Genomic DNA, 23,213 nt, shown 5'->3' on the forward strand with positions numbered 1-23,213 from the left:
TAGTGAAACTGCCTAAGGGCAAGAGAGCTTTAAAGAACAAGTGGGTGTACAGGGTGAAACATGATGAACTCACTTCACAACCACGATACAAAGCTAGACTAGTTGTTAAAGGGTTCAGTCAGAGAAAAGGCATTGATTTTGATGAGATCTTCTCACCAGTTGTAAAAATGTCCTCTATTCGTGTGGTTCTTGGCTTAGCCGCTATTCTAGACTTAGAGATTGAGCAAATGGATGTGAAAACTGCCTTCCTTCATGGTGACTTGGAGGAAGAGATTTACATGGAACAACCAGAGGGTTTCAGGGTGAAAGGAAAAGAGGATTATGTGTGTCAGCTAAAGAAAAGTCTTTATGGTCTGAAGCAAGCACCCAGACAGTGGTATAAGAAGTTTGAGTCAGTTATGGAGGAGCAAGGCTACATGAAAACTATTTCTGACCATTGTGTATTTGTGCAGAAATTCTCTGATGATGATTTTATTATTTTACTGCTCTATGTTGATGACATGTTGATTGTTGGCAGGAATACTTCAAGAATTGACAAATTGAAGAAGCCACTAAGCAAGTTCTTTGCCATGAAAGACTTGGGGCCAACAAAGCAAATTCTTGGTATTCGAATCTATCGAAACAGAAAAGAGAAGAAATTGTACATGTCACAAGAGCAGTACATTGAAAAAGTGCTTGAAAGATTTAATATGAACAATGCTAAAGTGGTTAGCTCACCTCTTGCTACTCATTTTAAGTTAAGCACTAATCAAAGCCCTTCTACAAATAAAGAGAAGGAAGATATGGAAAGAGTTCCATATGCCTCAGCTGTGGGAAGCTTAATGTATGCAATGGTCTGCACAAGGCCAGATATAGCTCATTCAGTTGGTGTGGTTAACCGATTTCTTTCAAATCCAAGAAGAGAACATTGGAATGCAGTAAAGTGGATAATGAGATATCTTAGAGGCACTTCCAGGTTGACACTCAGTTTTGGAAATGGACAACAAATTTTAGTTGGCTACACTGATGCAGATATGGCAGGAGATGTGGATACCCGTAAGTCTACTTCGGGTTATTTGATCACTTTCTCAGGTAGAGCTGTTTCTTGGCAAGCAAGGTTGCAAAAACGTGTTGCACTCTCTACAACAGAGGCAGAGTTTATTGCGGCAACAGAAGCTTGTAAAGAGTTGCAATGGATGAAAAAGTTCTTGGCGGAGCTTGGTTTCAAACAATAACAATATGCGTTGTTTTGTGATAACCAAAGTGCTATTCACTTGGCTAAGAACTCTACATTCCATTCGAGGTCGAAGCACATTGACGTGAGGTACCATTGGATAAGAGAAATTCTTAATCATAAGTTCTTGGAACTTCGAAAAATTCATACTGATGATAATGGTGCTGGCATGTTGACAAAAGCTTTGGTAAGGGAGAAGCTTGAGACATGTTGCTCAATTGCCGGGATGGAGAATCCCTCCACCTAGTCGGAAAGGGGGAGATTTGTTGGGTTGGGTTTCTATCCTATGTGGAGGAAGGCCCAAAACATTTAGTAAGCCCATGTGAATTCCAAAGCCCACATGGAGAGGTTATGTTTTTTGAAAAGATCTGACCCATAAGTTTAGGGTTACAAACCTTTTCTTTGTACACAAAAAGAGACATAGAAGCTGCCACCAAAACAGAGAGGAGAGGAGAAATTCTGTCCAGTAGTGATCAAGCTATCCGATCAACAAGAATCTGTGGTCCGATTGAGTTGAAATTTGGTAGGTGAGTTCACAACTCAAGACTCTAAATTCTGGACGGTGGAGATCAGATTTGGAGTTTTCTACTGCTGGTTTTTGGCCCGTGAACAGTACCGTTTTTGGTGAGATTTTTCCTAAACTTTGTAGTTTGATCTTTGGTTACCAATGAAGCTTATTTGTAAGTTGTTCTTGATTGTTTGCCTCTAGTTCTATCCAGAGAGAACTCTTGTATACCCATTATTTGTTTATAGTGGAGATATTTGGTGGACTACGGTCCCGTGGTTTTTCCTTTCCACATCGGGAAGGTTTTCCACGTTAAAAATTTGCTGTCGTCTTGTTGTGTGATTGTTGGATCATCACTTTCAGATTATTTTCAGAATATATTGTGCTCTATTAAATTACTTCCTAATAGGTTCACACAAAGAGGGAGAATAAACTACTTCCGCTATTTTTGTGCCGGATTCATATATTTTGAATTGGTTTTTGTTTTGTTTTCTCCCAACACCGTCGATGCAGGTATGGAAGGCGGGGGAGAGAGAGCGAACACCATAAATGATTTTCGATTTCAAATCGCGATGAAAAGAGAGAAAGAGAGGAAAAAGAGAGATAGAGAGAGAGAGAGAAAGAGAGAGAGAGAGAGCTCTTGTTCGTGAAACCCTAGCTGCCAGTCTGAAATAGCGTTGATGTGCGATGGAGAGAGAGAGAGAGAGAAAGTGAGAGGAAATGAGGGAGAGACGAAGAGCTCTGGTTCATATATGTCTGTGTATGTATGTGTGTGTATGTGTGTGTGTGTGTGTGAGAGAGAGAGAGAGAGAGAGAGAGAGAGAGAGAGAGAGAGTTGAGAACAGTGTTGAGGAACTAGAAATCGCCACAAAAAATTGCCTCTATCTCTCTGTCTCTCTCTTTCTCAAGTGAACAATGCTGAGAACAAGGCTTATATAGTGGATTTTTGGTAATAGTTGAAATATCTGAGGGGCATTTAAGTCATTACACGCCTCAAGGATGGGTTGTGCGCAAAATCAGTTTTCAAAAGCACCTCTCAGGCAACTTAACAGATTGTGGGTGAAATGACTGAAGAGGTTTTTGAGATTTGTAATATGATTAATGAGTTGAGTCAATAATAATGTCATAACTAGTGTTAGTACACTAGTTACTATACTAATTAGTGTATGTAACACTATCGATAAATTAGTTAGTATCAATTAATTGCTTAATTAGTATCAATTAAGACTAAAATTGTTAATTAGTATTAATTAATGGCTTAGTTAGTCTCAATTAATACTAAAATTATTAAGTAGTATCAATTAATATTAATAATTAATTTTTATTAGTATCAATTTATATTAGAATAATACTATATGTATTAATTAATGTACACACTAGTGTACTAAAAGATGATGTGGCATCATTTATATAATTTTGAGTATTTTTAATTTGTATAATAAATGTAGTCAATAATAATATCATAATACTAGTTGGTATACTAGTGTGTATACTAATTGGTACATATAGCACCACCGTTAATATTAATAATCAACAATTGTTATTAATTAGTAATTAATTCATCAAAAAAATATACAATATTAATTTATTAATAATTAATATCAATTAATATTGATACCAATATAAAATTTATTGATTTTTTTTTCTTCTCTTCTTTCTTTTTGTTAATTTTGTTTAATTTATTAATTTATTACATATTATTTTATTAATTAATATAATCAATTAATATGATCAATTTTTTGTCATTAAACAATCAAAAAAAATTTCATTACAAAACCTTAGCCGTACGCCACCAGTCTAAAACAGCGTTCAGGTGACCCCAGTCGCCGGTCTGAAAGAGCGTTCATGTGACGACGTTGATGCGTGAGCCGTCGATACAGGCGTGGGAGGTGGCGGAGAGAGAGAGCGAACGCCAGAAATGATTTTCGATTTCAGATCACGATGGAAAGAGAGAGAGAGAGAGAGCTCTTGTTCGTGAAACTCTAGCCACCGATCTGAAACAGCTTTGATACGCGATGGAGAGAGAGAGAGAGAGAGGAAGAGATGGAAGGACAAAGAGCTCTGGTTCGTGTGTGTGTGTGAGAGAGAGAGAGAGAGTTGAGAACAATGTTGAGAGCCAGAAATCGCCCGCCGAAAATCGCCTCTGTCTCTGTCTCTGTCTCTCTCAAGTAAATAGTGCTGAGATCAAGGCTTATATAATGGGTTTTTGGTAATAGTTGAAATATCTGAGGGGCATTTAAGTCATTACACACCTCAAGGATGGGTTGCGCACATAAAACAGTTTTCAAAAGCATCTCTCAGGCAACTTAACAGATTGTGAGTGAAATGGCTTAAGTTAAGCTATAATCCATCCCTCATAATTTTTACCAAACACTCCACGATGACTTATTTTAAGCTATAAGTTGATTTAAGCTGCAAATAAGTTTTACCAAACACTCACAAAAGGCATTTTAAATAAATTTTAAAGGTATATTTATAATTTAAATAATATTTGATCTATTAAATTTTGCTTCATCCAAATTAATGATAAGGTATTCATTTGAACAATATAAATATAAATATCTTACGTATAAAATATTTGTTCGAAACAATTTTCGAATAGCAAAATTGCATAGATGTAGCCATAGTAATTTATCCACACATTTATTTATTTTTTTGGGACGGGCTCCCTTTCGATTTGTATTCGAATTGAAATATATTGTTAAGCTCATGGAGACCTACCACTGGATTCGTTTGATAATTTGAACCGTTCAATATGTAGAACTTATCAAGCACTATGTGTTTATAAAAAATTATGTTGATCGGATATCGATAATTACATGATTAAATCAGTTTTATATAAAAAAATAGACGGTAAAAAATAAACTATTAACAAAAATCTAATCCGATAAAATAGTTATCGATATTCAATTAACATAATTTTTTACAAACGTATAACATTTAATAAATTTTACATATTAAATAATTTAAATTATCGAAATAAAATCACAGACCCAGATTGAAAACCAGCCGCTTTTGTTCTTGCAGGTGGTGACTATTTGTTTTGGGAGAGGAAGCAGAGGCGACTGTACTCGCTGTTAGTTGGGGGAATAAAGTTGGAGGACACGTGGTGGTTTTAGACGGCGAGTACAGGTTTAAAAAGAAGCGTAACGAGTGGGGATGTGTTGGGGGCGTTTTAATATTGTGGGGCCCAGGGAAAATATGCTTTGACGGTTGTTGTTATGGACAAATAATGGCGCGCCGAAATCTCAATTGAAATAGGAGTAGGGAGTAAGTTGGAAATGATTGCTGTTATTTATTATATTGCTACTATTATTACTCTATAAATTAATTTTACTTTTTTTAATTATAATAATAATTTCAAATAAAATTATTATAAAAGATATCATTCAGTGTGTTTGGTTTAAATTTTTTAGATTAAGTTTTTTAAAAATTGAATTTTTTGATTTTCTTATTCTTTTGTTTTTAGTGAATATTTTTTAAATTTTAAATATATTTTTTTTACTTTTTAAAAAAAAATTTGTAAAAACATATTTTAAAAAATTAATAAATACATAAAAATACAAAAAAATGTACTGAATTCTTGTATTTTTTTATATTTTTGTTATTTAGTGAATTTTTAAAAGATTTTTTTTACAATTTTTTTTACTTTTTAGGTGTATTTATGTTAGGTGTGTCTAAAAAATAAAAAAATTACTTAAAATATTAAAAAAAATTCAGTAAAAACAAAAAAATACGAAAAATTAAAAATTAAAAATTTCTGAAAAGTGTTTTGTGAAAAATGAAAACAAGCAAGTTGATTAATTTTGAGACGCCCCATTTTATAATAAAACTTACCAACCCACTATATTATGAATTAGAGTTTATGAGAGCACCTATCTCCATCATCACTCATTCATCTTTCCCAAATCTCACCTTTAAAATCTACCCACTCTCAAAACCTTAAAATTCTTTAGCGGCAATATTCTGACGATAACGATGGTAATCATTTGATTACCTACACTTTTTCGTCTATGACAATGAGTAGAAATTTTCTGACTACCATTACTCCATAAAACGAGAGAAATACAACAATAAAAACTTAGGAAATGTTTATAACTTTAATGTTGTTTTTAGCTCAGAAGAGATTGACCTTATAAGGATAGGTTTCTTTAAAAAAAAGGCAAAAATAATAAAATATGTTCGTCATTTTTTCGGACTTGAACTCCCAAACATATAACCAAAATTTTGGAACACAACCCTGAACATTGTTTATTTGTTCAGGAACTGGTAATCGAACATTGATTTTGAACTTTTTGTGATCTGAGATGAGTCCAGAATGAAGGAAACTCGAAGAACTAAACCGTTTTAAGAACTGGGAATCGAAGATTTTAATTTCCGAGAAGTGATTGTATAATAGGTTAAGATAAGTAAGGTTGGTGATAACCATAGGCAAGTTTTGTATTGGAACATCCCTTGAAAGATTATTGTGGCTCAAATTAAAAGCTTCGATTTGAGAATTATGAAAAATATTAGATAAAAAGTTGGTTAAATTGACAGAGACAGTATTATTCTTCTCATTCTTCTTCTTCTTTTTCGTAGGTTTTGAAAATGATGAGACTCTTCTTCTTCTTAGTGAGTTTTGTTAAGGTTTTTTGGAAGTGAGGTTTTTTTGAGGGTGTGGGGGCGAGCAACTCCAACCACACACTCTTTACTTTTCACTAACTAAAGTACGAAAAAAATATACTCTTTATTTTACCTAATTACTTTAGCTATTGTGTTCTCCAACCACACCCTTTATTTTAACTAATCATTCAAACTAACTTAATTAATTTTTAAAACAAAAATTACTAATTTATGATATTTTACTAATATAAATTTGCAATAATAATAAATTTGTCATACAAACATACAAAACCTATAGAATGAGAAGAAAAAAATATAAAATACAAAATAAATTATTCTGTAATTCATTAAACAGAATTGAAAGAACATATAAAATTACTACATATACATGTACATATATAAAATATATAAAATTTTAAATCCAAGGCATAAATATATAAAAATCCAAGATATATAAATACATATTTGTTTGGAGAGTCTCTAGGGCTCTTCAATTATAATCACCAAAAAAGTAGAATGGTAAAGTAACTAGCCCAATAGTCAGCCCACTGGAGTTCAAAATTAGAGTTACATTGGCTAAAATGCCTAACAAGCCTTTTTTAACCATCTAAGGAGAATTTTGGTATTATTTGGGAGGAACAAAAGAAATTTTAAGGGTTTCAAAATTTATAAGTGAGAGTAAAGAAATGGGGGGGTCCAAAATAATTTAGGGGTACTAATAACACTACTCTATTTATTATTGTATAAATGATTAAATAAGAACTAATTAAAATATTTTTTAATTTGTGACTTTTTTATTTATAAAAATACATTATTTGTTAAACTTATTATAGGGCACGAATATTGAAAATGAGCCAACTATTTGGAATGAGGAGTATATAAAGAGACGATTGTTAATGAGTGTTTATGAGATATTGTTTGATGTTAAAAATTGTGTAAAAAATATTTTAAAAATAGTAACGTGTTAAAAGGTTTTGAAATTAATAAAAAAAAGTGTTTTGAAGTTAGAATCCTTCAATTAATAGTCCTAGAAATTGAATCATTCATAAATTGGATCCATAAATTACTGAGTGAATTCATTAATTAGTAAAGTATCAATTAAAGAAAAAAGCATGAAATGTTCTAAAGATGCAATTTTCGGTTCATTAATTAGTAAAGTATCAATTAAAGAAAAAAGCATGAAATGTTCTAAAGATGCAATTTTCGGGGGGGGGGGGGGGGGGGGGGGGGGAGGAATTAAATAAATAGCTTGATGTAGTAATTTTTATGAGTTCATGGATTTTTACAATAATATAGATTGGCAATTGGGAAATCTCCTACTAACATGAATTGTTTCTTCAAAAAAAAAAAAAAAATTTGTTATAGTGGACGGAAACGTATTGTAGAGAAGTGTAGCTCCATCTTGTATGTGAAGAAGTAAAACATACCTATATAAATATAAGAAATATTGCAAACAAAAGAAGAAATAATGTAAACGAGGAGATGAACCAATGCTAGATGTTATGTGTGGGACCAGGCACATACTTACCATGAACCAATTCTGTTTTGTTTTGAAGCTTTTCCATCAATATTTACCATGAACAAAAGTTTTCACAGAGTTTGTAAACAAGCACATAAGTATATACAAATCAAGAACAATTTGTAAAGTGGTTTTACAATAAGTTTAATTAGAGAGAAAATAGATCACCATCACAGTGTTGTTGGTTGAATTTCTACTTACAGTTTACTTCGTTAAACTCTTTCCGACGATTCCCACAGATGGCGCCTGTGGAGATATATTTTCTGAGTACCAACACGTGGCCAAGGTGACGCCAACGTGTCAGCCGAGGTATCACGTGTCCTGGTTGTTATGCCGACGTCATCTCGGATAGCCCGAGGTTACCTCCGAAGATATCGGAATCTGAAATAAGCGGATGAGGGGCAAGAGTCCTAGAATGAGAGAAGACTTCAGTTTGTATTAAGATAAGACTCTTAGAGAGTTTATCATAATCTTACTGGGAGTCCAAGATTAGCAGTAATCCTGAGTCCATAGAAGTTAGGTTTCTATTGGGACTAGGTTTATGTTGGCTATAAAAGAGAGGCACCCCCATGGGTCTAAGGTATGCTTTTGATACTCAAGCTTTTGAGTTTAGCACTTGATTTATCTTTGAGAGATATATTGACTTGATCGTCAGAGTGCCCCCCGGTGGACGAACCACCGCCGGAATCTTTTCTTTCTGTTGCAGGTCAGCCAGATGTCATCTATTCTACCGGTGCTCTCCAGCTGGTTACTAAGCGGCAGTGTGGTCAGAAAATCACTCACACAATTTGGCACAGTCTGTGGGAAAGAAAAAAGAATAGATGGCCAATGAAAGAAAGAAGAATAGATAGCCAATGACGGACAGAAGGATCAGATTGGAGACAACGCTTTTGCTAGGAGTGGGAAACCTATCAACCTCGACGTTGAAGGGAACGACTGCAACACAGAAACTTGTGACTAGAGTCACGGAGTGAAAAACGCTGGCCAGAAAGGTAACACACCAAAGATAACAGATCGAAGCGGATATTACAACGAAGATGACCTCCAGGTATGGAAGGATAAATACCTGCGGAGGAACGAAGACCCTTCCAGAAGGGATGCAAAGACAGGGGGCATGAGCGCTCCCAAAGAGATAACATTCAAGTATGGAAGAACTTATCCTAAATGAGCAGATCCCAGATTCCAAACCCTGGATCTTGGATCCTAGACCTTGGATCCCGGATCCTAGAAGACATGATCTCGGCCTAGATGAGTAGGTCCGAGAAGAGAAGAGCTCAACCTCTGTGAGTAGATCCAAGATTCTACCAGATAAGATCTCGGCACTTAAGTCCGAGAAGAGAAGAGCTCAGTGAGCAGATCTCAGATCCCAGAAGATAAAAAGAGAAAACACACAAGGTTGGACTGCAGTTAGCCAGGTTGAAGACCTTTTATAAGGTTCGCAAAGGAGTATGTGGAAGCCATGCAGGGGGGAGAGAGAAGAAGAATATGTTTACCACTTATTGAAATTCTGTATGAATTTATAAGTTAAGTTAAACCGAAATCATTGTTTAACACTTGTTGAAATTTGTGGACAATTTAAGTTAAACCGAAATCATTGTTTAACACTTGTTGAAATTTGTGGACAATTTACAAGTTGAAGTTAAACCGAAATCATTGTTTAAACACATGTTGAAATTTGTGGACAATTTACAAGTTGAAGTTAAACCCAGATTATTGTTTAAACACTTGTTGAAATTTGTAGCAATTTACAAGTTGAGTTAAAACAATATGATAGTTTACAAGTTGAAGTTAAACCGATGTGATATTTAACACTTGTTGAAGTTCTATGTGAATTTACAAGTTGAAGTTAAACCGAGATGATGTTTAACACTTATTGAAATTCTGTGTGAATTTACAAGTTGAAGTTAAACCGAGGTCATATTTAACACTTGTTGAAATTCTATGTGAATTTACAAGTTGAAATTAAACCGATGTGATATTTAACAATTGTTGAAATTCTGTGTGAATTTACAAGTTGAAATTAAACCGAGATGATATTTAACACTTGTTGAAATTCTGTGTGAATTTACAAGTTGAAGTTAAACCGATGTGATATTTAACACTTGTTGAAATTCTGTGTGAATTTACAAGTTGAAGTTAAACCGAGATGATGTTTAACACTTGTTGAAATTCTGTGTGAATTTACAAGTTGAAGTTAAACCGATGTCATATTTAACACTTGTTGAAATTTTGTGTGAATTTACAAGTTGAAGTTAAACCGATGTGATATTTAACACTTGTTGAAATTCTGTGTGAATTTACAAGATTAAAGTTAAACCGAGGTCGTATCGGAAGAAGATTGGTTTAAACACTTGCTGAAATTCTATGTGAATTTACAAGTTATAGTTAAACCGAGGTCGTATCGAAAGGAAGATGGTTAAACACTTGTTGAAAATTTTGAGAAAAATTTACAAGCTAAAGTTAAGCCGAGGTTATGATAAATGATGATGGTTAAAACACTTGTTGAAATTTTTGAGAAAAATTTACAAGTTAAAGTCAAGCTCAAGCAATATCTGCGTACTTGCCGAGACTACCAGGTTGTCAAAACTTGAAATATGGAAAACTGAAGTCTTGATAGAAGACATTGAGAAAGTGACAAGTCCTAAGCAACACTTGTGAAAATATTTGTTACAATATTTTCAAGTGTTAGGACAAGGTCGAGATGAGCAAGATTAGAAGTTGTGACAGAGGTATTTTACCCGAAGAGATTGCACAGTCAATGTGTACTTTGAAGACATGCAAATTATTCTAAGTGTAAAATCATACAAGAGCAGAAAAAAGAAGACATTCATTGAAGGAAGAAATTAGAGAAATGCATTTAAAGAAAAAAGAAGGCACTTCGGCCTGAATATTGAAAAATAAATTATTTAGACTACAAAAATGGCACGTCGGCCGGATTAAAAGCATACAAAGAAGGACAAAGTACAAGGTACAAGGTACAAGGTACAAGGAGTAAAAGAAGGAAACAAGACTACTCGGCATCAATGACAGGATATAGAAGACAGTTGGGAAGACTTCTCAGCAGCCTTCTCGACCTCGAGCTCAGCATCGATCTCCCCAAGAGTTTGATCAAAGCTCTTTTCGCCGATTGGCACCTCGGAGTTTGAAGGCAAGGATTGAAAGCAAGAATCTGGAAAAAGACACAGAAAACAGAAACAAGAATGTAATTCGTAATCAAGAATGGTGATGAAGCTATCAGAAAATCAAGACAAAAAGATTGCACAGGTGTGTCAAGCCAAAAACAGTGGCAGAAATCAACAAATGTGTGAACAGTGTGTATTCAAGAAGATGATTTGGAAACAACGGGTAAAACAACAATGATGATTAACAATGAAGCAGAGCTTCTTGGAAAGCAACAAGAAATAAAACCAGGATGAACAGTAGCTTACCAGAAAGAGGGAAGTCGGAATGAGAATTGCCGAAGTTTGACGACGGATTCGAAAATGACAGAATGATGTAAGCTTCACCGGAGGAGAGGAACGAAAACAGTTGCAGAGCTTGAAAGCTTGGAACAATGACGGATTTAAGCAAAAGAGCTAGAAAGAGAAAAAGCTAGAGGATTAAATGAAAAAAGAGAAAAATTAGAGTTAAAAAGACGACAAAGTTCAAGAATAAAGCCAAGTGCACAGGCACTAAGTGAGTATGTGAATAACAAGAAAGTAATGCCCCAGACACGATACTAACAACAGAAAGCGGATATGGCAAGAACAGTGCCAGGCGTTCAAACAATTCAAAACTTGAAAACAGACGCAAATAGAAGACAACAGAGGGCAAGTAAACGGATTCAGAAGAATTATGAAAGATTGAGCTTAATAAAAGAGTTTATGAACCTACTAAGAGAAATGAACGCCGATATAAAGATCGCCGGAGTCAAATAGATGACTAGAAGTCGGAAACCCACCAAAGAATGTGAGTGGAGCAGTTGCAAAGCTCTTGGAGTTTATGAATTAATAAAACAAGAACCTCGGCTAGGAGGTGTGATCTCGAGCAGCTTGGAAAGCATGAAACTTGATACTTGACAGAAGTGGACAGTAAAGTCCAGGGAACTTTGAGGTCGGCGAGTTTGATCTCGGACAGAGGGGCACAGATGAACGAACAGTGTAGGTTCCATCACCTCAAAATGCCGAGGTAATAGAACCTAGGGGGAAATTGTGGGAATATATTTTCTAAGTACCAACACGTGGCCAAGGTGACGCCGACGTGTCAGCCGATATGTCATGTGTCCTGGTTGTTATGCCGAGGTCATCTCGGATAGGCCGAGGTTACCTCCGAAGATATCGGCATCCGAGATAAGCGGATGAGGGGCAAGAGTCCTAGAATGAGAGAAGACTTCAGTTTGTATTAAGATAAGACTCTTAGAGAGTTTATCCTAATCTTACTGGGAGTCCAAGATTAGCAGTAATCTTGAGTCCATAGAAGTTAGGCTTCTATTGGGACTAGGTTTATGTTGGCTATAAAAGAGAGGCACCCCCATGGGTCTAAGGTATGCTTTTGATACTCAAGCTTGTGAGTTTAGCACTTGATTTATCTTTGAGAGATATATTGACTTGATCGTCGGAGTGCTCCCGGGTGGACGAACCACCGCCGGAATCTTCTCTTTCTGTTGCAGGTCAGCCAGGTGCTATCTATTCTGCCGGTGCTCTCCAGTTGGTTACTAAGCGGGCAGTGTGGTCAGAAAATCACTCACACAACGCCAATTGTGAGACCATGAAAATCATATCACATAGATTGTAGAGTTCTAACGAAGAGATGAACTTTGTCTCTATAGATCTGCAAAGATGAACATGATCGACGCCACCCAACTGGGGTTGTCGGTCGGAGACACTCCAATGGCGAAGTTAGTCACTTGAGTAAAAGAATGAAGGTATAGAAATGAAGAGTGTTGGTATGTAGCGTAGAGAGAGATGACATACCTCCTCTTTTGGGATGCCCCCTTTTATATAGATGTGTGGTATGATATTTGTTTGGATTAAACCCATTGTAGGCCTTGTTTGGGTTAATCCTAATAATCTGATATATATATATATATATATATTTTTGGCTCTCACATTATGTTTTCTTCATCTTAGTTGCCCAAAATGTTTATATTTATTAGAAAATTTTCATAATGATTTTTCAAAAAAAATTCATGATCATTATATATTGATTAACACTACAACAAAGTCATGTTTACACTATATTTTACATCATGTTTGGATCATGAATATCTTGAATTTGTTAAGAAAAAGAAAAATACAATTTTTTGCAAATATTAATTTCTTTATTGGTAACTAAACACAAATTTTTTTTTTTTTAAATCTCATTTTCTATCGATGAATGAATTTAATCCCAAGTGAAGTTTTATGATGAAGCCTTAATAGGTCTTCATGCATTCTTACATGCAATGATCCTGGTGGGTTCTCTTTCTAAGCTACTAATTCCAGACAAAACACATACATCAAATGGAGACAATACAGAACAAATACTATCATGGAAGCACAACGTTTATAGCCCCTAAGTTAGATTTTGTATTTCATACTCTTAAGATTTTTTTTTTCATGACTAGATTTCCAGCTTACGCACACCTTAACTAATCCTGAGAGCCACGCAAAATATCCCCTCCTCGTGGATCGGACAAATCTAGGGGATGGCTACAAAGAGCGAATTGCTTCTAATAATAGTTGAGCCTGAGATCTAAAAAGAACACACCTCTAGACCACAAGTTGCACCCACTATACTCTCAAGTTTGAAGAAAACTAAGTTGTTGACTTTTTGACTTTTTTAGTAACTTTTTTGACTTTTTGACTAAAAAAACCACTTGCCAAATGAGGCCTAAGAAAGACCAAAATCAGAAACAATGAGCAGAACAACCCTACAATAAAATCTCCCATACACCTTTCAAATCCACGACCATTCAATCCAAATGCAATGGTGTAGCATACAATACTTAATCAAGTTTCTGTTAAGACTATGATCCAGAGTAACATAGAGCAATTTGTTCCTTCTATTTTTTTAAATCAGTGCTGTCCATTTCCAGCTAATTCTTCTCCTCTTTAATCAAATTTGTAAATATTTCATGACAGAACTCTCCTATGCAAAATTTACAGAACCCACCCACAAACTTTTAGTTTCTCTTCCGTTTATGTAACTTCCATTGTTTCAATAGGAATGATACTGCCTCTTTTAATGTTGCCTTCCTTTTCTCCTTGGAATTCCATAGCTCTGGCAGGGGGTACCGACCACTGGGGTTGTACTGATTCATCTCGCTCAGTGCTGTTGTCACAGACTCATAGACTTCATCACCAAACTCATCCTTCAGACTTTTCAGTTTTTCATCCTCCTCATCAATTATTTCCTGAGCAGCCATATTGAATATAAATCATACAATTAGGTCAATGGAAAGCTGAAAGGAAAAAGAGTTTCGAGGAAGATAGATGACCAAACAAGCAAACTGATTAAGTAGTACAAGTGTAATATGCCTAACTTGGACTTTAAATAGACCAAACTAGTCATGTCGGGGGTGATATCAAAAAATGCATGGACTTTAAATAGATTAATGAAGTCCCATTAGTAGTGTGGGATTCATTCTCCACTAAATCTGTGTCCCCTTATCCAATGCCCTTTCCCCACTACACGATGTGGCATCTCTAGAATTAAAATTCAATTAATTTGCCACATTATGCGACGATGGGGAAAGAACACTGGACACGGGGTAGAAATTTTGGGAAGTAGATGCAAACAAGTCACAGGGCAATCCTGTGGCTAGGCTAATTCATAATTCATAAATGCCTCTTTGCATTGTCACAAGGTAGAAGTTTTTTTTTTTTTGGTTGGGGGGGGGGGGGGGGATGGGGTTTGTAAAATTTATGCAAAAATACCGATCTTTTAATTTCATATTCTTATTTTTTTTTTATAAGAAATTAAGGACGTTTACAAGGCCAACCATTTGGTCTTTCTGAATTCAGTTTCTTGACTGTCTACATGTCATGGACAAAGCTCTGTCAAGTCTAATAAACACTACATGCAAATGTCAACCAACAATGTCAGACTGGTGAAAGGTATAGGCATTGTAAAACAGGGAAACACCATCAGTACAAAAAAAGAGAATTAAAGGGTAATGGAATGTCAACATAATACATACCTTATGATCTCCTCCCACTGGGATGATCTTAAAAGGATGCCAGCTTGGATCCCTAAGGTAATCCTCCCACAAGGAGCACAACTCTATTGCTTTCTCCGCTACTTCTTCATGCATATACTTTTTCTTGGCTGCTGTGTGGAATGGCTTATCGTCAAGCTCTCCCATTCTCTTGACATTAATGAAAGCACGGCTGTCCTTCAAACCCTACAAGGCAAGAAAAGTAGATTATCCACTAAATATTAAAGGAATTCATTTTACAAAAGACTTTCACAGATTCTTCATTTTACAAGAGAGAGAGAGAGAGAGAGAGAAAGAGAGAGAAGAAAGTGTATTGACACGAACATATTTGCGACTCTTCACCATTGATTTTCTCAATGGGAAGTTGTCATAGAAAAAACACAACAGAAGTCAAACTAATCTTCAGTCTACAATGCCATGAAAAAATTATGCATTATAGAATTGAGATTAATGTTTTTACAGAAATATATGGCGTTCCTTTTGGAAAACACATTGTAGACATACATGGGTTATGGCCTCTTTCTGGCACCTTTTCATATATGTGTACTTATTTAGGAGAAAATAAGGTAGCGTTTGGTAGAGCTTTAGAATTATGATTTGAGAATAGAATTGTATTTTGAGTTTGTGAGTTTTGGAATTATGATTTAAGTTTTGGAATTAAGATTTGAGTGTGAAAAATTTGTTACAGAAATATATGGCGTTCCTTTTGAAAAGAGTTTGAAATGAATGACATGACCTATGATATTTGATTCAAAAATTTACAACTCATAACCAAACACACAATCCAAAATTCTATTCAAAACTCCTAAAAAAAATTTAAAAAATTCTGAATTTTTTTTATTTAAAATATAAAAATAACAGGTGCAAAAAAAATAAAATAAAAAAATAAATATAGAGCTGAACATTGTTCCGGTCAACAGGCCGGACATCTAGGTGGATGACCGGATAGATGAGTTTTCAAACGCGGATGTGGAAATGATTTTTGAAACACGGAACCAAACGTCGCATTCAGATCAGTGAGTGAAATTATGATTTGAGAGCTCCACCAAACACAACCTAAGTTTTTTTTTTTTACAATATTTATAATGCATGTAACCTAGCAGATGATTTCACACAAATCGGAATGACCCCTTTCTTTATTTATCATTAACAACCTTTTCCCATCATAATCCCAACAAGGACATAAAGAATGTCAACAATGAGGCATACCTTACAAAATAATAAGCCCTGTAGAAGGTGGGTGTATTCAATATAAACAAGTGAAGAAACCAGCAAGCAAAAAGCTTCTAAAGTTTTAGTGCTTTACATTACAGCTAGAACCTGCATTCCCCTGCCTTATGCTTCAAACATGCACATCGTAAACAGCCAAATTTACTGCAATGAATTGTTTCACAATTTTGGATTGGGTTGACAAGAAGCCAGACACAATACAGTCAAGGTAAGTTTGTTTTTGCTGTAGAAGTATGAAATGTGATTCTGAATTATAAATTAAAACCTGCATCTTGTTAACATATTAGGACCTGCTTCTGTCAGTGGTTCATACATAAGAAATAAGGTTCTTGCAGCAGTAAGTAAGAAAATCAGAGCCTTAGGCCTTGTTTGGTTTGACTCTTAAGAGACAATTTTTGAGAAAAAATTTCAAAAATTTGTTTGGTCAAAAATTTTTGACAAAAAAAAAAGAAAGTCCAAAATCACTTTTCTCTCGCATCCTAAACATCAATCAATCACTTTTTCTCTCACACCCATCTATTCAACTACCAAAAAAAAAAAAAAAAAATCAAATCATCCCAACCTCTAAAACTCCAAAACTATTTTCGAAACATACAACCAAACAAATTTTATAAATACTTTCCAGAAAATTATTTCACAAATACAAACCAAACATGGCCTTAATTTCCAAATAACAGTGTTTCTATCAAGATATGTATGCATTCTAGCAAGTCTGTTAAGAGTTAAGGTGCTATGCAGGGCATAGAGAGGGATAATAAAAACAATGCACAATTAGTACACATTAATATGTGTTTGGGAGGGACAATATAGATAGTAAATTCAAGACAAGATGTCCAGGTAGGGCTCCATTCAACATAGTGCAGAAGAAATTTCAGTGAATGGCAAACTAGGTTTTCTATGTTAAGATAAATAAATAAATAAAACCTAGTTTAAGATCAACACTACGGCAGAAACACATTTTGGCGGCTTGTTTCTATCCACGTGTGATGATACAATAGAATAGAACAAATACATGTCTTACAACTAGCAAGCTACACCTAAGCTCATTTCTTTAAACTCTACATTTTTTCAATAAGAGTAGTATTAATAGTTTTTCAGATTGACAATAGGTTTATCAAAAATACAATGTTTAAAAGAACATGAGAGAGAGAGAGAGAGAGAGAGAGAGAGAGAGAGAGAGAGAGGGGCTTACATTAATTAGCTCTTTGCGAGCTTCCTGCAACTCATCATTGCTTTTAAGCTCCTTGACTATGAGTGCCTGATTGAGTGCTTCAATATCTTCGAGTTCTTCTTCCTTCTCTTGAAGATCTTTCTTAATTGATTCCATCTTCCTCTTATCTTCGTTATTACCATCCTCACTAATATGTTTCATTACTTGTATAGCTCCCCTCATACGCTCAATCTCCAACTCCAGTGCTTGCTTGGCGTCAAGTTTCTTTTCCAGTTCAATAATTCGTTTGTGAAGTTTCTCCTTTTCTCTCTGCCATTTACATCAGTCATGTGTATGATTCTAACTAAAACAAAATATTGTCCTGGTAATGGAGTATAACACCAAAAAAAATCAGCAACATACCTTTTGATCCTCTGCCAACTTCAACATACTTTCATCAGCCTTCTTTTGCTCCAAAATTGCCCTCTTATTCTGCAGGAATAAAACTGCTGGTATCACTTCTGCACAAAAATTTCTAATATTTTTTCTCCAGAGAATCTACCAATTGCCACTAAAAACCAATCCAAAACATTAGACATAAACAATTTTAACTACACTATACTTGGGCAGATAAAGGAATGAAACAGAAGCTACCGAGTTTTGAATCCAATGGAGAGTCAAACAATATAATAGCTTCAACCCAACACTAAATCAGAAAGGATGTAATTGGTAGAGAAGTCCAAATGTTCTTCTTTTTTTTTTTTCTTATTCTAGTATGTATGATGCATGAAAATGCGCAAAAACTGTACTATCAAATTACTGCTCCAAGTGTGGATTTAGAAAATTTAGTCCAAAAAAAACCTACCATACTTGCTGTCATCATAAAGGCATGTGGATGCTACACGGGTAAGAAAGCATCGATGTTGGTAAGTAAGAATGGAAAATTACAAGAAGGATCAGCACCCCCATCTTATAATGGAGGTCAAGCCCTAGTACAACCAGATCATCTAAGCTTTGTGCATTAGCGAAAGCAAGTTTTCTACTCCCCGCAAGTGCCTATAATTTCTCTCATGGATCAATGTTGACCTTGAAACTCTGCCAGTGTTGTTTTTCAACATCACTGGTCCCACGCCTGGACATAGGAGGAGGTTTGTTCATCCCTCCCAAACAACATAACCAGCAGCAACAACTAAAGAAACACTCATGTAAAAGCATTAAGACTTAATTCAGTGGAACTTATTAATAGTGTGTTTGGTAACGTTTATGTTTTCAGTTTATATTTACAAAAATTTTATAAACTGGTTTTTGATTATTTTTAGAAAGACATAAACTACAAACGCGTTTGGTAATTGACAAAATGTTTAAAAAAATTTAAAAATATAAAAAAGAGTGAGAAATGGTAGGTGGTGGCAAGTGGCGGCGGAAGACGGTGGTGAAAAGTGGTGACAGTGCGTGGTGGGCAGCTGGTGGTGTTGGGTGGTGGCGGGCGGGTGGGTGGGTGGGTGACGGTGGTGGGTGGTAGCGAGTGGGTGGTGGCAGGTGCGTGGCGGATGGCGGGTGGTGGTGGTGGATGGGTGACGGTGGCAGGTGGTAGCGAGTGGGTGGTGGTGGCGGTGGTGGCGGGTGGTAGGTGGTGGTGGCGGATGGCAGGTGGTGGTGGGTGGTGACGGTGGGTGGGTGTGTGACGATGGTGGGTGGTAGCGAGTGGGTGGTGGTGGTGGTGGTGGTAGCGGGTGGTGGTGGCAGGTGGGTGGCGGGTAGTGGTGGTGGGTGGGTGGGTGACGGGTGGTAGGTGGTAGCCAGTGGGTGGTGGTGGTGGGTGGGTGGGTGGCAACTGGTTGGTGGTGGTGGGTGGCTAGTGGTGGCAGGTGGGTAGTGAGTGGTGGTGGCAAGTAGGTGGCGGGTGGTGGCGGCGGGCTGTGAATGGTAGTGGCGGGTGGTGGTGGGTGGATGGCAGATAGGTGGTAGGTGGTGGCGGGTGGATGGCAGATGGGTAGTGGATGGTGGTGGTGGTGCCGGCGGCGAGGGGTGGGTGGTGATGGCGAGTGGGTGGGTGGTGGGTGGGTGGCGGGTGGTGGGTGGGTGGCGGGTGGTGGTGGGTGGGTGGTGGTGGCAGGTGGGTGGTGGGTGGTGGTGGCAGGTGGTGGTGGTGGTGGTGGTGGTGGCGGAAGACGGTGGTGGAAAATGGTGGCAGGTGGTGACTAGTGTTGGGTGGTAAAAAAAAAAGAAAAACTGAAAACTCAAAATGGAAACATATTTTTTGTGTTTTCATTTTTTGGCCAAATTTATAAACTGAGACCACTGATTTATAAATCAAAAATTTTACCAAACAAGTTTTTATTTGAGTTTTTTAAATTTTTGTAAATATAAACAGAAAACTGAAAACGTCCATTTGGTAACACATATTTTCTGTTTTCTGTTTATATTTACAAAAAAATTAAAAAACTCAAATAAAAACTTGTTTGATAAAATTTTTGATTTATAAATCGGTTGTCTCAGTTTATAAATTTAGCCAAAAAATAAAAACACAAAAAATGTGTTTCCATTTTGAGTTTTAAGTTTTTTTTTTTTTTACCACCCAACACTAGCCACCACCCGCCATAATTTTCCACCACCGTCTTCCGCCACCACCACCCACCACCACCACTCACCACCCACCTGCCACCACCACTCACCACCCACTTGCCACCACCACCCACTACCTGCCACCACCACCCACCAACCGCCACCACCACCCACCACCCACCCACTCGCCACCACCATCCACCCCTCGCAACCACCACCACCACCACCTGCCACCACCCACTACCCGCCACTACCACCGCCACCTACTTGCCACAACCACTCACCACCCACCTGTCACCATCACCCACTCGCTACCACCTATCACCCGCCACCGTCACCCACCCATCCACCACCACCACCCGCCACCACCCACCACCACCACCACCCGCCACCACCCACCACCGCCACCACCCACCGCCACCCACCGCCACCTGCCGCCACCACCCACCACCCATCCGCCACCCACCTGCCACCACCACTCACCACCCACTCGCTACCGCCCACCACCCGCCACCGTCACCCACCCACCCACCACCACCACCCGTTACTTACCCGCCACCACCACCCGCCATCCGCCACCCACCTGCCACCACCACCCACCCACCACCCACCACCACCCACCACCAGCTACCCACCACCTACCGTCATCACTTTCCACCACCGTCTTCCGCCGCCACTTGCCGCCACTTGCTATTTCTCACTCTTTTTTAATTTTTAAAATTTTTTAAACATTTTGTCAATTATCAAACGCGTTTGTAGTTTATGTTTTTCTAAAAATAAATAAAAAATAAACAAAAACCAGTTTATAAAATTTTTGTAAATATAAACTGAAAACGTAAACGTTACCAAACACACCCGTGTTACCAAACGGCACCTAAGTATTTCATTTGTTCACCAGTAAGTCCAAAAGGAGACAGTCATCAATATATTACAGTGTAAATCCAGATGAAGTTGAGTACAACATATAAGCAAAAAAGGTTGGGACAAAGCTTTGTTGAGTTCAGTATACAAGGGCAATACCATTTTCTTCTCATGGTCAAGCTTCCTTTTCTCACTCTCATTTAGAGCTTCACGTTCTTCCAGTTCTTTCTCGACCATTTCAAGTTGTTGCCTTTGAGCTTCCAAACGTGATTTACTCCTTTCATGGTCAGTGAAAATCTTTTCTAGTTGATCAGATGCATTCTTCTGCATTTCCTTCAGCTCTAATTAACAAGAAGTAAAATAAATAAATAAGCTATGGAGAGCGTAGCATTATATAAACAAAATATGCACAATATATTCAGTTCTGAAATAGAGTAAATTTTCTGACACCCAATACAAAATTATACAATGGAATCATAATGCTTATGACCTAAGGCAAAATTAAGCTTTTCCTAGAATACCTTCATTATAAGTTTGAATCATCTCTTCCTTCTGCCTCATCACATTCCCCATGAAAATTTCAGTCCTGCTTATTTCACTCTTTATCTCTTCGCATTTCATATTCTTAACCTCAAGCTCATTAGTTAAGTTGGATACAAGTTTTGTGCCTTTTCTCTTATCTTCCATTTCAATATCTGAAATTGTCTTTAAGTCACCATTCTTACGAAGATATTCACCAATAAGACCATTCATGTTGTACTCATCTTCTCGCGCAATCCAAGCATAAAGTTTATCCCCTTTATGCCTGACTGAATGCCAATTTGTCTTCCCATGATTTTCCATTTCAAATGCTTTTTCAAATGTCATTGCATTCTCAAAGCCATCCCAATCTTTATTAAATTCTACTATTGCAAAGCCTGAGTGACCCCGGTAGTTCCACAAAGGATGAACCTTCACGAGGTTATAACCCTTGCTAACCCACTCCTCTTTTAGCTTTTTACCACTGTCTCCCACATACCTACCATCTTTATATTCCACAACAATGTTGGCCACAACAGCCATCCAGGGCCAAACAATCAGCTCTTCCCCAGCTTTCCGTTTGGAAAGCTCAATAGTTTTTGTGGTGTATCGGGAGGATTGACCAGGTTCAGAAAGTTCTACAACGGTCTCCACCAGTTCAGTGGTTCTACTGGCATATTTTGATGATGTAGTCTTCCCATCTACAGGCCTCTCCAGTTCACTTCTTGTTCTTGTGGGAGATTGCGATGATTTCCTCTTCTCATCAATGTACTTATCCCCAGAGCCAGTAGTTTTTCCGGTGGGCCGTGATGATAAGCCCTTTGTATCTATACACCTCTCCAAATACTTCAACAAACCCAAATGTCTTGCTCTGTCCTTGAACCTTGCACCCTTTGAGTCACTCCCAATCCGAGAAGCATGTCGGAAAATCTCTTCATAATCATATTCTTTCCTCCTCCTGTCATGACAATAAGGGCATTGGAAAATTTTACGTGAAATTCTGACCCTTACCCTTCCATCTCTCAATTCCTTGTAGTACATGTATTTGTAATCTTCCAATTCAGTATCAGTAGAGTCATACTTCTCCTCTCTTCTCCGAGACATTTATAACCTGAAATGAAACATAACCATCAAAACCATTTTACCTAAAACCCAATTGCGTGTCAAGAAATCCCGATAAATAGAACATAAACCCTAAACCCGATATTCAAAACCCTGTTTTCCAGTCAAACGTATTATGCTCAATGAGGTGAAAGTCTGTATTTTCTCCGATATAATTCTAACAAATATAATAAATTCTGTCTATCCACACATACTTTTGTTGCCATTACATACACAGAAAAAACAAAGATATACATTCATAGGAATCCAATGATCAAAATTCTTACCTTGTAGTAATACATTTTCCCAGCAACCAAACAGAGCATATAATAAAAGCAATGCATTAGCAAGAATGAACTGTCTTACCTCGAATGCTAGAGAGAGTTCGATCGATCTTCCTGAGGTTTCACCGACTCTAATCGCACTAGGGATTTAGAGAGTGAGGTTTTTGGTTGTGCGAAACAGAGAATGAACAGACTCTGTGGGGGTGAGGATGGCCGAAAAGAAAGCCCCTTTGTTTAGTTTTAAAATAATGATTTGAGCCTTTTTTTTTTTTTTTTTTTTTTTTTTTTTGAGTTTTTAAAGATAAAAATTATTTGATTATGGATATTAAAAATAATTTTTAAATTATTTATAGTTTTTATTTTTTGATTGATTGATTGATGTATAAAATGTGAGAGGAGAGATAAGAGGAGAAAAAAAATTTAATTGATTGATTAATAATAATAAAAATAATTTTAAATTATATTTTAAAAATATATTTAATTA

General features: G+C 36.7%; 1 protein-coding gene across 1 annotated transcript; it reads right to left on the bottom strand.

Moving 5' to 3' along the window:
- Positions 1–13,718: 13,718 nt before the first annotated feature.
- LOC114278418 (protein INVOLVED IN DE NOVO 2) lies at positions 13,719–22,953 on the bottom strand. The gene is made up of 7 exons (XM_028220464.2): positions 22,812–22,953; positions 21,347–22,455; positions 20,985–21,166; positions 17,823–17,891; positions 17,442–17,729; positions 15,002–15,205; positions 13,719–14,215 (listed from the first exon to the last, which is right to left on the bottom strand). Exons 2-7 carry the CDS (start codon positions 22,446–22,448, stop codon positions 13,985–13,987), a joined length of 2,076 nt encoding a protein of 691 aa, XP_028076265.1. The 5' UTR covers positions 22,449–22,455; positions 22,812–22,953; the 3' UTR covers positions 13,719–13,984.
- Positions 22,954–23,213: the final 260 nt, after the last annotated feature.

Source organism: Camellia sinensis, chromosome 14 (genome assembly GCF_055761805.1).
Source record: "Camellia sinensis isolate YWXY chromosome 14, ASM5576180v1, whole genome shotgun sequence".
NCBI classification, from domain to species: Eukaryota; Viridiplantae; Streptophyta; class Magnoliopsida; order Ericales; family Theaceae; genus Camellia; species Camellia sinensis.